This window comes from Drosophila takahashii, chromosome 2L (assembly GCF_030179915.1).
Source record: "Drosophila takahashii strain IR98-3 E-12201 chromosome 2L, DtakHiC1v2, whole genome shotgun sequence".
NCBI classification, from domain to species: domain Eukaryota; kingdom Metazoa; phylum Arthropoda; class Insecta; order Diptera; family Drosophilidae; genus Drosophila; species Drosophila takahashii.
The window spans coordinates 22,388,728-22,406,061 of NC_091678.1; the positions used below are offsets into that span (position 1 = coordinate 22,388,728).

The 17,334-nt window shown below is 37.6% G+C and overlaps 2 protein-coding genes across 10 annotated transcripts in view; one reads left to right on the top strand and one right to left on the bottom strand.

Moving 5' to 3' along the window:
* Window positions 1-17,334, top strand: part of CadN (neural cadherin) — a 115,710-nt gene that overhangs the window by 45,591 nt on the left and 52,785 nt on the right. For 5 of the 9 annotated variants that reach the window (XM_070211759.1, XM_070211758.1, XM_070211761.1 and 2 more), the window contains exons 4-11: window positions 3-219; window positions 511-1,296; window positions 1,851-2,084; window positions 2,145-2,336; window positions 5,673-5,863; window positions 8,613-8,802; window positions 10,535-10,717; window positions 11,896-12,082. In XM_070211759.1, the coding sequence (XP_070067860.1) occupies window positions 3-219; window positions 511-1,296; window positions 1,851-2,084; window positions 2,145-2,336; window positions 5,673-5,863; window positions 8,613-8,802; window positions 10,535-10,717; window positions 11,896-12,082 (2,180 nt within the window). Of the gene's footprint in view, window positions 1-2; window positions 220-510; window positions 1,297-1,850; window positions 2,085-2,144; window positions 2,337-4,268; window positions 4,460-5,672; window positions 5,864-8,612; window positions 8,803-10,534; window positions 10,718-11,895; window positions 12,083-17,334 lie in introns of all 9 variants that reach the window. The other 4 variants (XM_070211760.1, XM_070211762.1, XM_070211764.1 and 1 more) reach the window with 1 other exon arrangement.
* LOC123002853 (uncharacterized) lies at window positions 15,395-15,646 on the bottom strand. Its single transcript, XM_044393492.1, has 2 exons — window positions 15,577-15,646; window positions 15,395-15,525 (listed from the first exon to the last, which is right to left on the bottom strand). Exons 1-2 carry the CDS (start codon window positions 15,644-15,646, stop codon window positions 15,395-15,397), a joined length of 201 nt encoding a protein of 66 aa, XP_044249427.1.

Here is a 17,334-nt window from a genome sequence, read left to right on the forward strand (position 1 = left end):
AGCATCATTTCGATTAAGGCCAAGTCGTTCGCAGACCGCGAGATTCGGTACACTCTGAAGGCCCAGGGCCAGGGAGCCGGCACCTTCAACATCGGACCCACGTCGGGCATTGTCAAGTTGGCCAAGGAGTTGGACTTTGAGGATCTGCGACAGCCGCACGTGTACTCGCTGATTGTGACAGCCACCGAGGACTCCGGAGGATTTTCTACCTCCGTCGATGTGAGTGAATGGGAAATCCTTGTCGAGCGGTTACTGAACAGAAAAGATGGGGAAGAAGCTTTATCATATATTTATTCTATTGAAAAAAAATTATTCCACATGGAAATGAAATCCTAAAAAACGATGAACAAATATTTGAAAAACTCTTAAAATCAGAAGAAGAACATAGATTGCGCTAAAAAATATCTATAATAAGATAAATGATAAAGCTTTTAAACAATCTTTTCAGTAGCTATTGCTATAAATATACAAAAAAAACATAGACTCACCCACAAAATATATATTTTTCAGCTCACCATACGCGTTACGGACGTGAACGACAATGCCCCGAAGTTCGAGCTGCCGGATTATCAGGCCCACAATGTGGACGAGGATATTCCACTGGGCACCAGCATCCTTAGGGTTAAGGCTATGGACTCGGATTCAGGATCGAATGCTGAAATCGAATACCTAGTATCCGATGACCACTTCGCCGTGGACTCAAACGGAATCATCGTGAACAACAAACAACTGGATGCGGACAATAATAATGCCTACTACGAGTTCATAGTCACTGCCAAGGACAAGGGTGAACCGCCGAAGTCTGGAGTGGCTACGGTTCGTGTTTACACCAAGAACAAGAACGACGAGGAGCCCAAGTTCTCACAGCAAGTGTATACGCCCAATGTGGACGAGAACGCGGGGCCGAATACTTTGGTTACCACTGTGGTGGCCTCTGATAAGGATGGCGACAACGTGAGGTTTGGATTCGTGGGCGGCGGCACATCGTCGGGCCAGTTCGTCATCGAGGACATAACCGGTGTGATCCGACTGCATAACAAAGCCATATCCCTGGACAGGGACAAGTACGAGTTGAACGTCACCGCCATGGACGATGGATCCTGTTGTGTGAACGGCGATCAGACCATCCACACATCGACCGCCGTGGTCGTCGTTTTCATCACCGATGTCAACGACAATAAGCCGGTGTTCAAGGACTGCAGCACCTATTATCCGAAGGTCGAGGAAGGAGCCCCCAACGGAAGTCCCGTCATCAAAGTCGTGGCTACCGACGAGGATAAGGGTGTGAATGGACAGGTAAGAATTATAGATCATATAAAAGTAAAAGATTATGGCTGAATAATACTCTATCGATTTGGTAAAAATCTATGTTTGGCCTATAATTGCATTCCGCTTATAAAGTATTTATAAAATAAAAGCTTTTGACCGATATCAACTACCTCTAATCTCGATTGGGCACTGGGAAAGTTCCATTCATTTGAGCATTAACCAATTTAGATGTACAAACTATACCCTTGCCATTACCAATGGCAAAGCACTCTTCAAGGCCTCTTTTGATTATCCTTTCCCTAATTACTTTCCCCCGTTCGCTCGACAAGCCTGATTAATTATACGTTATTTGTGTTTTGAGGCCAACGCAAACATGATTACCCACACCTAATTGAATTACCTGCATGTGTGTGTGGAAGCGATGGGAGATTTCATGACGAGATTTGGCCATAATTTTCTTTTCGTGCCCGCCAAGTTCAATGCACTGCAAAGTGCATGTCGTGTGTGGAGGTCGAACGGCTCAACAGCTCTAATCGCAATTTGTGTCAATCACTAAACAATTTTGCATGTTCTTGCGACAGGTGAAATACTCGATAGTTCAGCAGCCCAATCAGAAGGGGACTAAGTTCACAGTCGACGAGGAAACCGGAGAGGTGTCCACCAACAAGGTGTTTGATCGTGAGGGAGACGATGGAAAATTCGTATCGGTAACAGTGAAGGCCACAGATCAGGGTGATCCGAGTCTGGAGGGAGTCTGCTCCTTCACCGTGGAGATCACAGATGTCAACGATAATCCCCCGCTCTTTGATCGGCAGGTGAGTCATCTGAATAGCAGTACATTTCCCTAACTAACTACATAAACCATAAAATTTCAGAAATACGTTGAGAACGTTAAACAGGACGCCAGTATTGGCACAAATATCCTGCGCGTTTCCGCCTCCGATGAGGATGCCGATAACAATGGTGCCATAGTATACAGCCTAACTGCCCCGTTCAATCCCAACGACCTAGAATACTTTGAGATTCAGGCCGAATCCGGCTGGATTGTGCTCAAGAAACCGCTTGACGTAAGTGTTTGCTTTTCATTTGGGCCCTAGAATTTTAAAACATCTATTACCCCATTTATGAGTTTGCCAAGTCCCAACTAACCAAGTCTTTTAATTTAAATTCAAAGTTTTTATTTATAAAAAAACGTTATGGTTTTACTAACTACTTCAATGACAGGTGCTTAGCATCTAGCAAGTTCTAGTCAGTTCTAGCGGCTTGTACCTATATCTTTCTATCTTATCATTGCGATTATTGTTTTCCTTTCAAACTGCACCTTTCTTTTCATTTGTATTTCAATACTTTACAAGTCCGCAAAAAAGTCTTAGGCAAAATAGGATATGATGTGCCAGCAGTGCAATTTTTTTTGCCACATCCATCGAAATCTGCGTTTATATATAATACAACTTGAGCAAATGTTTTAAGTTTATTCCCATTTTTTGTTTAGTTTATAGTGCGTAAAATTGGCCAAAGAATGAAACCTACCACGCGCAAAGAATGCCAAAGAAGCAAATTGATTTTTAACATTTTTTGAAACAAATCAAAACTAACACAAATAAATCGAAAACCTTAAGTATCAGAAGTTGGGATAAACATGCTTATAACAGTTCATCTGCTTTTTTGTTGGTGCCAGGTTTATAGGCTTAAGAAAAATTTAAATATATACAAATTGCAGAACGAAAAGAGTACCCCTATACGATCACGAATATTTTTGAGCATCGTTGTAACCTAGTTTTGAAGGTTCTAACCGAAAGATTCTAAAATTTAGCTTTATCTTATAAAATATCATTATTTTGTATTTACTCCTTATAATTTTTCCTCATACAAAACTTCCCCAAAAAAATCCCGAGACCAAAATGAAACAAATACTTTTTGTCGAGACTATGCAATTTTTTGAACGTCTCTTGCTGAAAGCTTTAAGTATTTTTGCCTTAGCTGTAACCTACATTTTTGAAACCAATGTTTATACAAATTTTTGAAGAACATTTCATTTTGCATGCCCATGGAAATGAGGCCAATTCGTTTATGGATATTACTAGGATATATTAAAGTATTTTTGTTTTAACTGCACCTTACTCTTTTGTTTTCTCTAATTTTCTAACTATTTGAGAAGGAAAGCGATCGAGGCATTTTAATGGTTTCAATTTTTATTTACCATTTATCTTTACATATCCAAAATTATGGTACTCGAAAATAAAACAATTTAGGGTTGTTATCCAGTAAGTAAATACAATTACTGTAACTGTGCTAAACCCCTAAAAATCATATTAAAAACGAAGACTGTAAGCTAACCTGAAAAACGAAACTAACTCAAGGACCATACTATACTTCATTAAATGTAAATAGTTGAAACACTGTGAGTTTCACTTCATCTCAGGGCAACTCAGAAAAGACAAGGAAATAGTCTCGTCAAAAGAATCCAATCATTTATGTGAACCGACCCACCGAATTCCTAGTTACAATGCTATTACCCATACTAATCCTGTCCCATTCCCAAATGTTTAAATATATCCCTTATTTAACCAATGTTCAGTTATAAACTTAATTTGTTTTGTGTTTTATATATTTTTAACGACATTTGATTGATATAAATCATAAACAACGATGCCATCAAATGCAGGTGCATAAGGTTGGCAGAATAACTTTTGTAATTCAATCCTTTTCCTTGTCGACAATTGGCCGTTACCTACCATTTGGTTTTAAATTATTTCTGTCAATAGGAAAAAGTTACCGTTTCAAGAGTTGTTTTGCCAACATTATGTACTTATCAAATACGTAATCGTAACGCGAACCCAATACAAAAACCAAACGTAACCAATGCTTACATTTTGGGTTCGGTTCTCGACTACTCCTTGCAATGTTAACCCCGTCTTGCTGTTGACGCTAACATTTTGGTCCCAAACTGTACTACTGCTTCAATCGAAATTCACCCAATCAATCAAATCAATCAACAGCGTGACCGTTATCGCTTGAGGGTTAGCGCCTCCGATAAGGGCACTCCCGCCTCGGCAGCCGATGTCGACGTTGAGTTAGATGTCGTCGATCGGAATAATAAGCCTCCCATTTGGGATAAGAGCATTTACGGGCCGATTCACATACGCGAGAATGTCACTGTGGGTACGGTTGTAACATCGGTTAAGGCAAGGTTTGTATAGCCAACGAGAACTCAACCTAACACTAAAACTAATAAACCTAACTTGCGAGTCTAACAGTTTAGATACCATTTTTTAACAATAACAGTGGAATAACAATTGGCTAACCTAACATTAAGCTTTCATGTATTTTTAACATACGGTCTTTTCACTGTTGGAGGAGCTTTGCAATGCAAATACTCCCTTTTTGGTGTATCGTAAAAGCTGTTAGCGAATACGGCAACCCAAAGTCCTTAAAAACCTGAAAAACCAATTAAAAATGGACAAAATTCGAAATCTTAAAAATCTTTTGTTGCTGGTGTGTACTTGATTTTGCTGCGGCAATCAGTTTTTTCATATGATTGCCCCTTCAGGATCTTTTTGGATTTTGTCGAGTCTTTTCCCCTTCTCTCCACCAAAAAACACACATTACCAATCGGATCTGTGATTTTCCCTTTCAAAGACTCAAATCCCCTACATAAAATTAAAGCCTGGAATATTGTGAGAATCGTTATGAAATTTTTGGTGTCGGATTTCATTTGAAAAATACGCTTCTTAATCCCAATCCATTGTGTAAAATAATAAGCCAAAAAAGGTTGCAGTTTAGTTTTTAGTTGTAAGCTAGAGGAGGAAAGGTAACTACACAAAATGTTCAAAAATGTTAAAAAGCAATAGTCGAAATCGAAAATAATTATAACCGCAGCAAACTGTGTAAAGTATGCTATGAAAATTGTATTTATAAATTGCACAAAACCCTATATTAGTTTATTAAATTAAACATTTCGTTGACATTTTAATTTTAATGCTATAAATATTTATTCAAAGAACAATACATTTCTTTTTGAAGGCTAGGGTCGAGACTATGAAAATGTTTTGCACTGCATTTAAAAATACTTTTTAACTAAGGCCTTAAACTTTAAATACTTTCTTTTTTCCCGTTATTCAATTAATTTCTAACTTTTTTAACAAGAGGTGTTGGTTTACAGTTTCATTTTGATTTTTAACCAAGAAAAAATTATTATATTTAAACCTTTTTAGATCTTCCTTGAACGAAAGGTTTCAACTATATTATATTTAATTTTGTTTTTTGCATTTTTCCTGAACAAATATCGTATTTACCAACCAATATCGACGCGTCTGTCATTTTTGCAACGCCTTGCTTGATTTTGAAAATAAAAACCAAACGATTTTTGATAATATTGATCGTGAAATGTATATAAAATACAGCGCGAGACATACAAGTTAGAGGCCATGGCCCAAGACAAGGGCTATCCGCCATTATCGCGTACTGTTGAAGTACAAATCGATGTGGTCGATCGTGCAAACAATCCGCCCGTTTGGGATCATACTGTCTATGGGCCCATTTATGTCAAGGAAAATATGCCCGTTGGCGGCAAAGTCGTCTCGATCAAAGCCAGGTCTGTTCATTTTTCGTGCAAAAAAGTTTATAACAAAAAAAAATCAAACATGAAATAAATTTCATTCCATTTTGCTTAGTTCATTTTTAAAAATTACATACAAATAATTTTTTTTTTAATAGCTCTAGATGTTTTCTTTGGTCATATATTATTGTTTGTTTGTGTCATTAAGCTTGCCGATCATTTCTGTGTGTTCTGAATGTTTGCTCTAGATGTTCCTTAGATATTGCAATGTCTTTTGAGTGGTGTTCTGAATAATTGCGTAATACTCACCAACGCTCTCCTCGGATCTTCAGTTATTTTATTTTATCACCCAACTAGCTTCCACTTTCCCTATGTCATTTCTTCCCATAGAACCCTCATCTTTTATAAAAGCACTCCAAACTGCACCAGTGAAATATACACTTTATATATGCTGATTACCGCACAAGACACACATGTATATTAAAAAGCACATATTTATAATTTTTTTTGAAACTTATTTCTTATTACGAAAAATATATTTAAAACGCTAGGAATTCGTATTCGTTTTTATTTGAAAACATTTAAAAAACGTATATATCTATATACAATACAATATAAATCGGATACTTTAATTTTGTGGAACTGTTTTGAGAAATACCAGTATATTTTTCCCACAATAATCGGGGCCTTTATCAAAAGAACTATAACTTTTTCCCTTGCGCTCATGCAAGTGCTGCTTAAACTTGAAATGGCATACAAGCCGCTTTTGTCGCCAACCTGTGCCGCATGATGAGCTGGGTCAGTTTCAATTACCTGCCACTTAGTGCCAGCCAGCGGCAAAAAAGTAAAATATACAAGTCGCCTTCTGAAGGGAAAAGGAAGATTGCGAAAAAAAGGAAAGTTTATTTTAAACAAAGTTTTGTTTTTTATAATTGCAATTAAAAAACTTGGAGCAGCGGACTTTAATGACTTTTGACCCCCCGCGACACTATTCTGCTTTGAATCTCCGCGGGCATCGTTTTATCTTCGTGGCAACCAACCACATGGCACTGGCATTTTAATTATGCGTCAGTCCGAGTCAGTTTTTATATTATCCAATCCTATTTTTTACCATGCACTTTCCTCTCTATCTCGCCGCACTAAAAGCAAATGCACTTAAGCCGAAAGGCCACGCTAAAAATAAAAATAAAAACAAAAGTAAATAGATTATAAAAAAGCGAAAATACTGCACATACGCACCTGCACATACCTGAGCCTGATTCTGAATCTGTATCTGCTGTTTAGCGTTAGTTTAGTGCCCTTAAGTACACTTCCCTTCTGTTCCCCAGCGCAATATTAAGGAAATTACAATCTATTAAACGTGCTTGGGTTCTGCTTTCTGTTCTTCTTTTCTCGCCTCTGTTTTTTATGTGTTTAAATTATTTCGAATGAAGAGCATTTTCATCCTGAGTTTTCTCTTCGCAATTATCTGGTCATGTCCCAGCACAGAAATTTGTTAACAATATGTATATATACATTGGGCGCCATTAGGAGAGGGTTTAAGTGTTTGGGAGGGCGGGTTGGAGGACTCCCTAGTGTGCGCGTATATCATAATAATTGTGTTTACTCTTGGGGCGCCGCCAGTCCTTAAGGGCTCCAAAAACAAGCGCAACAAGGTCGAGGGCACAATACATATACATCTATAGTGCCACAGAGATCTTTTAGTTAGAAGTGTGGATTTTAATTTTATCATTATTTTAATTCTTTGAAGTCAATAGATATTAGTTTAGGCTTTAAGCAAACTGCAAACAACCTACAAAATATATACTTAATGTGCTCAGTGTACAGAAGCAATAAGTACATCATTTTCAAACACTTATTTTAGGTTTTCCAACACAACCAATGATATTAAAATAAACTCACACCAATCACAGAACAATTACAGAACCAAACGAAACCCCCAAGAAAATTTCATGCAATCCACAAATTTCCCCACCATTTTCCCCACCCACCATTCCTCCATGAATTTTTTTTGTTCGCAACAATAATTTTTTGTGCCGTTTTTTGTCCTTGGCAACATTTTGCGCAGTCCTGACAGTTTTCATTTATTCTTAAGACCCGTTCTTAAGGTTTTTTTTCGCCGCCCCCTTCTGTCAGTCGCAAGTGTTGTCCGGGCTAAAATAATATACAAATACATACATTTTTTATATATACACTATGTATATATTTTGCTCTTTTTTGCGCCTAATTTGATTTTCATTATCATGTGCCGAACCCATTCCCGAAACAGCTAAATGGCAATTAGATTTTTTGAGGCCATTTGGTTTATATTCGGTTCGTTTCTTTTCGGTTTTCACTTTTTTAATTGCACAAAAGACGCTTTAAGAAATTTTGTTGTGTAAACGTTTTTAAAGCGCACAAAGCAAATTTTTGGCTGCACATAATTTTAGAGAAAGAATTTCATTCATGCGTCGCCTTTTTGTATTTTGCCATGTCGCATGTGTTTATAAATGAAACAAAGACATATTTTTGTGTGTGTGAATGTATGAATGTTTTTTGGGCAAGGGAAAGCTAAGTAAACTTAAGGAAAATCAAATTGTCCTTAATTTATACCTTTTCCTTGCTCCTTTGATATATAACCAATTGATTTTTGATAAACTTAATATATATTTAACAATTTAATTTGTAGTATAAACATAATTTGATGTAGAAAGTATTTAACAACACTGTACTTAAAATGTTGTAAATACCAGTTTACTAATATTATTTTTGGTTTTCACTTGACCTTTGGCCACAACGTCTGCAGTTCGGGTATTGAAGGCAATCCCACAGTTTTTTATCGACTGATGCCCGGGTCGACGGCTCAAACGAACAAATTTCACACGTTCTACTTGCAACAAAGACCGGACAACGGCGATACTTGGGCCGATATAAAAGTAAATCATCCGCTGGACTACGAAAGCATTAAGGAATACAATCTAACCATACGTGTTGAGGTAAGTTGGGACACAGAAAAAAACCCGAAAAATAAAAAACAAGCCTCTAGCGAATTCAATTTAAAGTTGCCAAATGTTTGCACAATTCTCAGAAGGCAGCCGAAAGTTTTCAAGTCGGTCTTAGGCCCAATTAGACATGTATTTGACTTTTGTATTTGAGAATGACTTCCAAATACGTTTGTAATTATTTGATTTGAAAAGTTTTAATTACTTGCGCGAGTTTCCTGCCCGGAAAATGCAAATGCGAGCTCCGGCTCGCTTCGAATTCATTAGAAACTAGCTGATTGAGTGACTGAAGGGTGGATTGACTGATTGACTGACTGACAGCTCGCGGCTGAACGGTAATCAATTGCATTCCCAATCAATGTCAAGTTTTAGCGTTTCCTCATTAGTTTGCCCATTCAGCGAAGGACAAATTGAAAGCCAGACTAAATAAACCGCCTGCTGAAATATTAATGGGAATTCCGCCGCTAACCGCAGTGCATCGCGACAAACTTGCTTAATGAAATGTTATAAAAATTCAATTGCGAAAAGGATTTCCACGATTTTGCACTCGATGTGCAGGTAATTAAATATCACAAGGTTTCAGTTTCATTGCCTGCAAATGACCCACTAAAAGCTATTGGTCCTCGGTGGGCTTAAATCTTTCGCTGGGTAGCCAAATGAATTTTCAAATGAATTTGGAAAATAGATTGCGGTTTTGGGGAAGCCATGAATGTGTATATTTCCGCACATTAGTTTGACAATATATTCGTATTAATTTTTAATTCATTTTTTTTGGGTCCTGCGGTTAAGAAACATGTCAAATATATTTTTTTTTTGACCTGCGGTTGGCGCTAAAATTGTTAAATAATTTAGATTTTTAATAAATGTGCCGGTGGACATTTAAGATAATTTCTTTAAAAAATCTAAATAGTATTTTAATTCTAAATAATTCATTTATCAGTAAATAAGTTCAGAAATTATAGAAAGGCTAAAGCTTGTGTGAAGTAGAAATTATGTCTAGCTGACAACTAATCAAAGTTCTAGGCCAAAACCCCATCATGGTCAATAACAAGTCTAATTAAGGGCTTGGCCAAACGCATGTGTTTACCCAGGAAAATGGAACGAACATAAAATAAATAATTCATATCGGCACTCCTCTCCATCAGAGTCCTTGCTGCTGTCAACATTAGTGTAAACATGTGTTGATATACATACATACGATATATATATATATCGATTTCATATGCATTGATTAATAACGTAATGTAGAAATGTGAATGCCAAATATTGTGCAAATAAACGTATTGGACAGGAATATTAGCAGGGCCAAACGGCAATCTGGCCATAAAACAACTAATAAATGACAAGTTGCCAGTGAGATTTGTTCTATTGATTGATGGCAAGTGAGTAATCAATCATCGGACAAAGGGTGAAACCGACACTTGTCTCACATACCCATCAACACAAATATGGAAAAACAGGCTTTACTTATATTTAACGTGAACGAGTGATTTTCCCACAACCCAGAAGTATTTCAAACATTTTTTAATCAGCCAACTTTTATTGCAAATTAATATACAAATATTTTATCAGGAGAAAAAAGCGGTCAACGGAACTCGTTAAACACACTTTATTGCTTAATTAAAAAACAAACAGTTGGCAGACCTAAAAAAAAGTTATGAAAAATCAAATACACCCTTTTTTAAATTGGTTTTCCATCCATTCTCTTTCGCCTCTCTTTTTGCAGAACAACGGGGCCCAGCAATTGGCATCGGAAGCGACCGTTTACATAATGCTCGAGGATGTTAATGATGAAATACCTTTATTCACCGAACGCGAACAGGAAACGGTGCTCGAGGGCGAACCGATTGGCACCAAAGTGACACAAGTGAACGCCATCGACAAGGATGGCACATTCCCAAATAATCAGGTGAGTACCAGTTCCCCTCGCGAAATGGGGGGAAATCGGCGGAAATGCCAGACGATTGCTATAGCAAATTAAAGGGAGAGAGGAAAAAGGAACTAAGTGACTGGCACAAAGGTGAAAGGTGAAAGATTAAACCGATTAAGAAGTCTCTTAAAGATGGAATTAAATTATCGATTGTTTGTGGAGTTTTTAAATTAATAATTTAAAGTAAAGGACTAGGAATCACTTCGTTAGCTTAATTTAAATTTTGAAATATTGGATTGGGTTTTATTTAATTTCCTATTTTACGCAACCGATTAAAATTATCTTGAATTTTCGTATTATAAACCTAGTAAAGCATCTTAAATTTAATTTCCTGGGTGCCCTTAAAATCAGCTATCAACTTGCAATTCCTCTCAAAGAAGCCTTCTTAAATCTCCTTAAATTACCATTATCTCCGCCATCTCTGTGTTTCACCCAGTTCTGGATTCATTCAGAGCTTTTTGTCGCCCCACCTTAATTTAACTCACCCCACTTTCACCGACCCTTTCACGCCTTTGTAATTGTTTTTTGCTCCTTCGCTGACCACGTCCTTCGTCCATTTGGCCATCAGCTGGCAGCTGGCTAATAAATGTCAAAGAGTTAACATTTTTGCACGCCTTCCAAGTGTGTGCTAAGCCCTTGCTGAAAGACCGTGATGAAGGGGGGCTTTGGGGAAAAACTAATGCAAAATGCAGAACGCAGAACGCGGACAACCGCAGGCGATGGCTTTTGTGATGAAAGGTTGGAGATGGGCGATGGGTCGGGTCTTTCAGACAGTCCCCTCAAGCCGCTCTTGCGATTATAATAATATGGCACTTTGGCGTTGGCCATTCTTTGTTTTTTTTTTGTAGTCTTCAGCCAGCCACAATTTGTGTCCTCAAGCCAAGTAATTTGCATGTACGCGCGAAATGTCCGCACTAATTAGCGTTTTCATTTATAGTCCCGCCTTCCCCCCCAAAACGGTCACGGGATTTGATTATCATTATCGTTCCTCTTTAATGTCCGAAGCAGTAATTAAATTTCTCTCATTTCCTCGCTCTTGCGACTCGAGTTAAATTCTTAATTTGTCTCCTTTTGATGTTATGCATGTGTATCAGAGCCATGTTTTAATTAACCAGAAAATCGAGCAGACATAAAGCGGAAAACCTTGTGTGTTTCAGGTCTACTACTACATTGTCGATTCGCCGCGAAACGAGGGCAAAGAATTCTTCGAAATCAACCTGCAAAGCGGAGAGATATTCACGAAAACCGTTTTCGACAGGGAGAAGAAGGGCGCCTATGCCCTCGAAGTGGAGGCACGAGATGGAGCTCCCTCAGCTCGACCCAATAGCAATGGACCCAATTCAGGTAAGCGATAAATATTGAACTCCCCCCCGGCCATTTTTATTAGCCAAAACCGAAAAAACATAGATAAATACAGTGGTCGTCGAGACTGAGAGTCTAGTGCTTATTTGTTTGTCCCATAGAAAAATAAGTTAAATTATATTCACATTTTGAACATCAATTCATTTAAAGGCTTTCCAGCTAAAAAACAATTTATTAAAATCATTAAAAATATGAATTTAAAAAAGTTACTTTAAATGCAAAATTTGGATTTTTACAAATTTATAGCTATTTATAGCCATGTATTTATACACAAACAAGTCCTGAAAACGCGAAACGAAGTCCAGTTACATATATTTTTTCAAACTTTATATAAATATATTTATGCAAAGTGGCAAACTTTTATTGGTCCAAGATTGCAAAATGCATAATATAGTTTAGAAACAAATTGCTGAGTTCTTGAGTGCCACCGAAATTCGCTACAAATGGCAGCAAATAAATTTAGCTCGAAATTCCCCAAAAAGCAGCAACGAATTCGCTCTCCAAATATTGACTAGCCCATCTGTGTGAGTGAATGTGGCTGTGTGGGTGGACCCAACTGGGCGAGTGTGTGTGCGTGGGCGAGTGTGTTTAGTCGAGTGCATTTGGGGCATTTTATTTATGCGGCATGTTGGCCAGGCATTTGCCACATTTGGCGTGGCGGACATCAAAAACATTTTACGTCAGCCGGGCCTCCTGAGTTTGAATGGTTAAGCTGCTTGGAAAAATATTTGACATAGGTGCGGATTGTTGACGGGGTTAGAACAGATTGCCAGGATGTCAGGGCATTCGAAAACTAAAAGCATTTAAACTGGGTGTGATTTAAAAGAATTACTAAACCAAATAAACGAAAGTGCTTGGCAAGGGGTAAAATTGAGTACTTATCCATTAGAAAATGTTTTAGTTAGTCTTTAAATTAGCACATTAATATTAGTTATTTAAATAGCCAGCTTTTCTGTTTAGCTTTTTATTCAAAACACTTGGTCAACTCAAAATATAATGAATTGATATGAAACGATGGTCAATTTAGTATCAATTTTGACTTGATATCCGGCATCTCAAATTGGCTTTGTTTCTCCCTCACACTCCCAATACCAGTATTGCATAGTAAAAACGATAAGATTATAAATACTAGATTTTTACCCCGACGTGTTTTTCGCACTTCGCAATTATTCCAAATCGTCAACAAAAAAAAAACATTTTGTCGCTGAATCAAAATTAGCAATTAGGCGCATGTCAGAAATGTAATTTTCCAAATTTGATTTGTAACTTTTGGCATGTAGCATGTTGCTCCTTTTTTCATTTGTTACACATTTCTATGGGTAAGCCTTGGCGTCATTCTTATTTGCTGTTCATTAAAAATCGCCCCTGAAATGGCAATCAATTTTCTCCGCTCCTCCACTTTCCCATTGTTGGTTTTTATATTTTTTGTTTTTGTTGTGTTGCGGCAGTCTGTAAAAATGCTTTTCAATTGTTTAATACGTCACTAAGCCGTACATAAGCTCGTGGTAAATGGAAACGGCGAAAAAATAGACTCGGTAGCGGGCCACATTGAAAATGATGTGCAATCAACATGAGCGGGGCTTTTGGCCATGAAAACGAAAATTAAAAAGTTTCCATGTTTGTTTGGAAAGGGAAAGAGAGGCAGAGATATATATATATGTAAATTAGAACAGTTGCTTACAAATATTGATATTCATGTTGAGCGAAAAAGTTGTGGCAAGGTTTTTGGGTTTTCCAGGAGGCCGGGCGCTTTTTCGGTGGCTCATTTTTAAGGCCAGGTTCTGGCAACAGCTTGTGGTTTCGCAATTTTCCCGGCCAAAACAAACAGGCCTCGCTGAGTTGGGATCTTGTTTAGAGAAAAGGCAATAAACTATTGTTAAAAGCCTGTACCCTGCGATGATTTGTTTTCCGTTTCTATTTTGTTCGGCATCGGTTTCGTTTTCATTTTCATTTTCTGCTGATGCAATGCAAAAGTTTTCCGGCTTTTATTTATTGGTTTTAATTGATGTTGCCTTATTTGTTTTTACACGGCTGAGCACCAACAAATATATATGTATCTCTCTCTGGGGGCGGTATGAAAAATTGTTTTGACTGAACTGAAAAGCAGAAATATTTACATATGTAATTGAGTGTATTTCAGGCATCAATAGTAGTGCTTCATTTATATCATTGATTTGACCCAGAAACACTGAAATTTAAGACTTTCTTTGCAGAGAAGAAGGTTTCCAAATATTACAACAAATATATGTACTTAGTATTCTACTGAGAAATTAAAAATCTCTGAACCAATATACAGTGCACAATATACTTTGACAAGAAAATTGTATACCTACGTCATCGGCTTTTATAAAAATCATCTTGTAAAATTAAACATTTTTAATGAATCACTTACTTTGAAACGTAATTGAATTGGGACAATCATATTTAAATATTTTTCGACCTTTAAAAAATTGAAATTGAAATGGATTTCTTTGAGAGTTTTTACTCCTCTAGACTACATCAATCCTTCTGCTAAGCTTGTGCAACTTGATTTAATATTGTTTGTACCTCCGTTAGGTGCCCAGGATTTTTCTTTGCCGTGGTGCTGGCTTTTGTTCAATTTTGCTTCAATATTTGTCTGTCACTCCTGGCGCCTTGCATTGGCTTCACTCTGCTTTTTTTATTTTGTATCATTGTTTGTTGATATTTGCATTCCGTTTTTCTTTTTGCACTTATTGTGCCTTGATGTTTCTGCGATGCTTTGACTGCATTTGTGTGCAATTTCGCTTTCCTCGATGGCGCGGAGTTTTTCCAACCGCCCATTGTGCGGTTTCCCTGGATTCCGTTTTACATTAGTGCCGGGCAACTCATTTTATTTGGCCTTTGTTATTGTTTGGCTTTGAGCAATTCTCCTTTTTGTCCTGCGACCTTGTGACCCATTTAAATGCCAACAGTTTTGCCACAGCTGCGTTCCGGCTTGCATTTTCCGCTCCATTGGCAAACAGACCCGAAGCGAAAAATCATTTGCCTAAATAACAAACATATCTGTTATCCCACACGCACACAATTGTACGAACCCAAAAATCACACACAGATACAGGGGCACTGAGAGAAATTGAGATTGAGAGTGGGGAGTTTTCAGGAAATAAAATATTTCTATTTTAATAACAGATTTATTTAGGAAAATATGAATAACAATAACCGTTGTATTAAGTAATGTGAATAAAGTTTTAACGACCAAAATATTTTTATTTTACATTTCAAAATTTAAATTTTTATACCCTGATAACTAATGTTAATTTTAGTCATTTCGAACTAATTCAAGAGAGTTTTTTGAAAAGATTTTATTTCTTTTTCTCTGTACACAGTTATCGATGTCTTGTTTTTCCTGGCTGCTTTTCTTGCTTTCCTTTCCGTTTGTTGTTTGGTTATCTGTGGAACGTGCTCTTTTTAGTTATGCATACTTTTAGGCTTAGCAGCAGCCTCTCTGCACGTACCACATCCTTTTGGCTTCCCCGGGCATAAATGCGCCAACAGGGAAACCAAAGCGCCAGACAAACAAAACATGACAAATGTCGGAAAGTTAAATTTTAAGCGTCACTGGGCAGTATAAAAGAGTTATTCAGGAAAAATAACCCCGATGGAAATTATTATTTATCCAAGGGCCGAAAATTGAGCCACTGCCAGGGGCAAATTAATCCCTTCCTCTTTAGGCACTCGTAAAAATCGCATTAAATAAAATAAGCAGCATTTGCATGACATACTCGAGTGAATGGCCATGGGCAACCTTAACAATGGCCCAATTGTTACACACATCATAAATTCTCGCAAAATAGAAGAAAGGCCGAGAGTGAACGAAAGTCTCTCACTTGTTGGGAAACAACACCCTTTCGGGCATAAACGCTTCCCGAGCAGTTGTCTAATTTCTGGGGCGGAAATAAGTGCTCGTAAAAAATGTTCGAGCCCATAAAATTCGGCCACACCCACCGAATATTACCGCCCTCGTTCGCAGAACAACCGTTTTAGCAAAGAAGCAATTCTGAACTTTGCTCTAAATATTCGATAATGCTTTTATGCCACGCATTCAATTTATGACTTTCTATGAAGGGTCCAACAATTTGTAAATAGTTTGCTTGATTTTGTTGTTGTTCCTTTGCCACTTTAAACTTTTTTTGTCGCACATTGCGCATACGCAGTGATGTCATCGAGAGTTGAACAATAAATGGCCGCCGAGTCGTGAATTTCTTTTGCCCATGGCTCCTCCGGCACTCGACGGAACCATTTATCTTGATTGCCGCACTCCATCATTTATGATCGATGCTTGAACTGCGTCCTCTCAGCCAGACATTGAACTCTCGGTTAAAGGCATTAAAAATAGTCTGCGATGTCCATCAATATTTGCTGTAAATTGAATCTGTTTGTTAATAATGGATTTTCATTTTTTGTTTCCCTTTGCAGGTACGTAAAATAAACTTTGTTTAGTCGTTAGTGAACATGACGGATATAATGGGGAATTTTGGTATGTACAGAGTTGAATGTATACCTTTTCAATTTAAAATCGAGTGAATGAATTTACCCTAGTGTTCTAAGCCCTAAAAAACAGACTCCTATCAATTAGATAAAAGGCCAAGAGAATATCCATACGTTTAAGTTTTATCTATAAAGAAAGTTGCAGTCTGGCAGAAAGATATTCACAGTTAATATTAGCCCGCACTCCAAACAATTTGTCAAAAGCAAACCAAAAGAGACGAGAAATGCCGTGGAAAACAAAAGAGGATGGGAAAGCGGCATGTATATATATCCCTGAAAAAGAGTGTGTGTGTGTAGAAGAAATCATGAAAAATGGCATTTCCGCATTGCCAACTTCATTTCCGCTTTTCCTTCCGAACGGTCAGAGTGGCAACAAGTCAACAACAAGTTGGCCAAAGTGGCAGCTGCATTTACCATTGAAGAGCTGACAACGTCTTGAGAAATGCCCGAAGCGAAACGCTAAAATAAGATGGGAAGTAAAAAACGGGGAGAGGAGTCCAAAGTAAACGCAAATATGTACTTTTCGACCATTAAACAAAGCTGCCGGCACTTGGGCCAATTTGCTACGTTTTCTGGTTAGCCGCCGATAAAAAAGCGGAACTACTTGAATTTTCCTTCTCTACTTGCCCTTTAATTTGCATAAATCGCTTTAATTGCCGGCTAGCATATTTAAAGACGTGCCAACAATGGCCCAAAAATAGACACCCAGCAGCAAGTTTGCGCCG

What these genes read in the sequence shown, in the direction of transcription:
- LOC123002853 (XM_044393492.1), bottom strand. Translation starts at nt 15,646, where the DNA reads ATGTTTTGTTTGTCTGGCGCTTTGGTTTCCCTGTTGGCGCATTTATGC. An exon ending in GGGGAAGCCAAAAGGATGTG is followed by an intron (nt 15,526 to 15,576) that starts GTACGTGCAGAG and finishes ATAACTAAAAAG; the next exon opens with AGCACGTTCCACAGATAACC.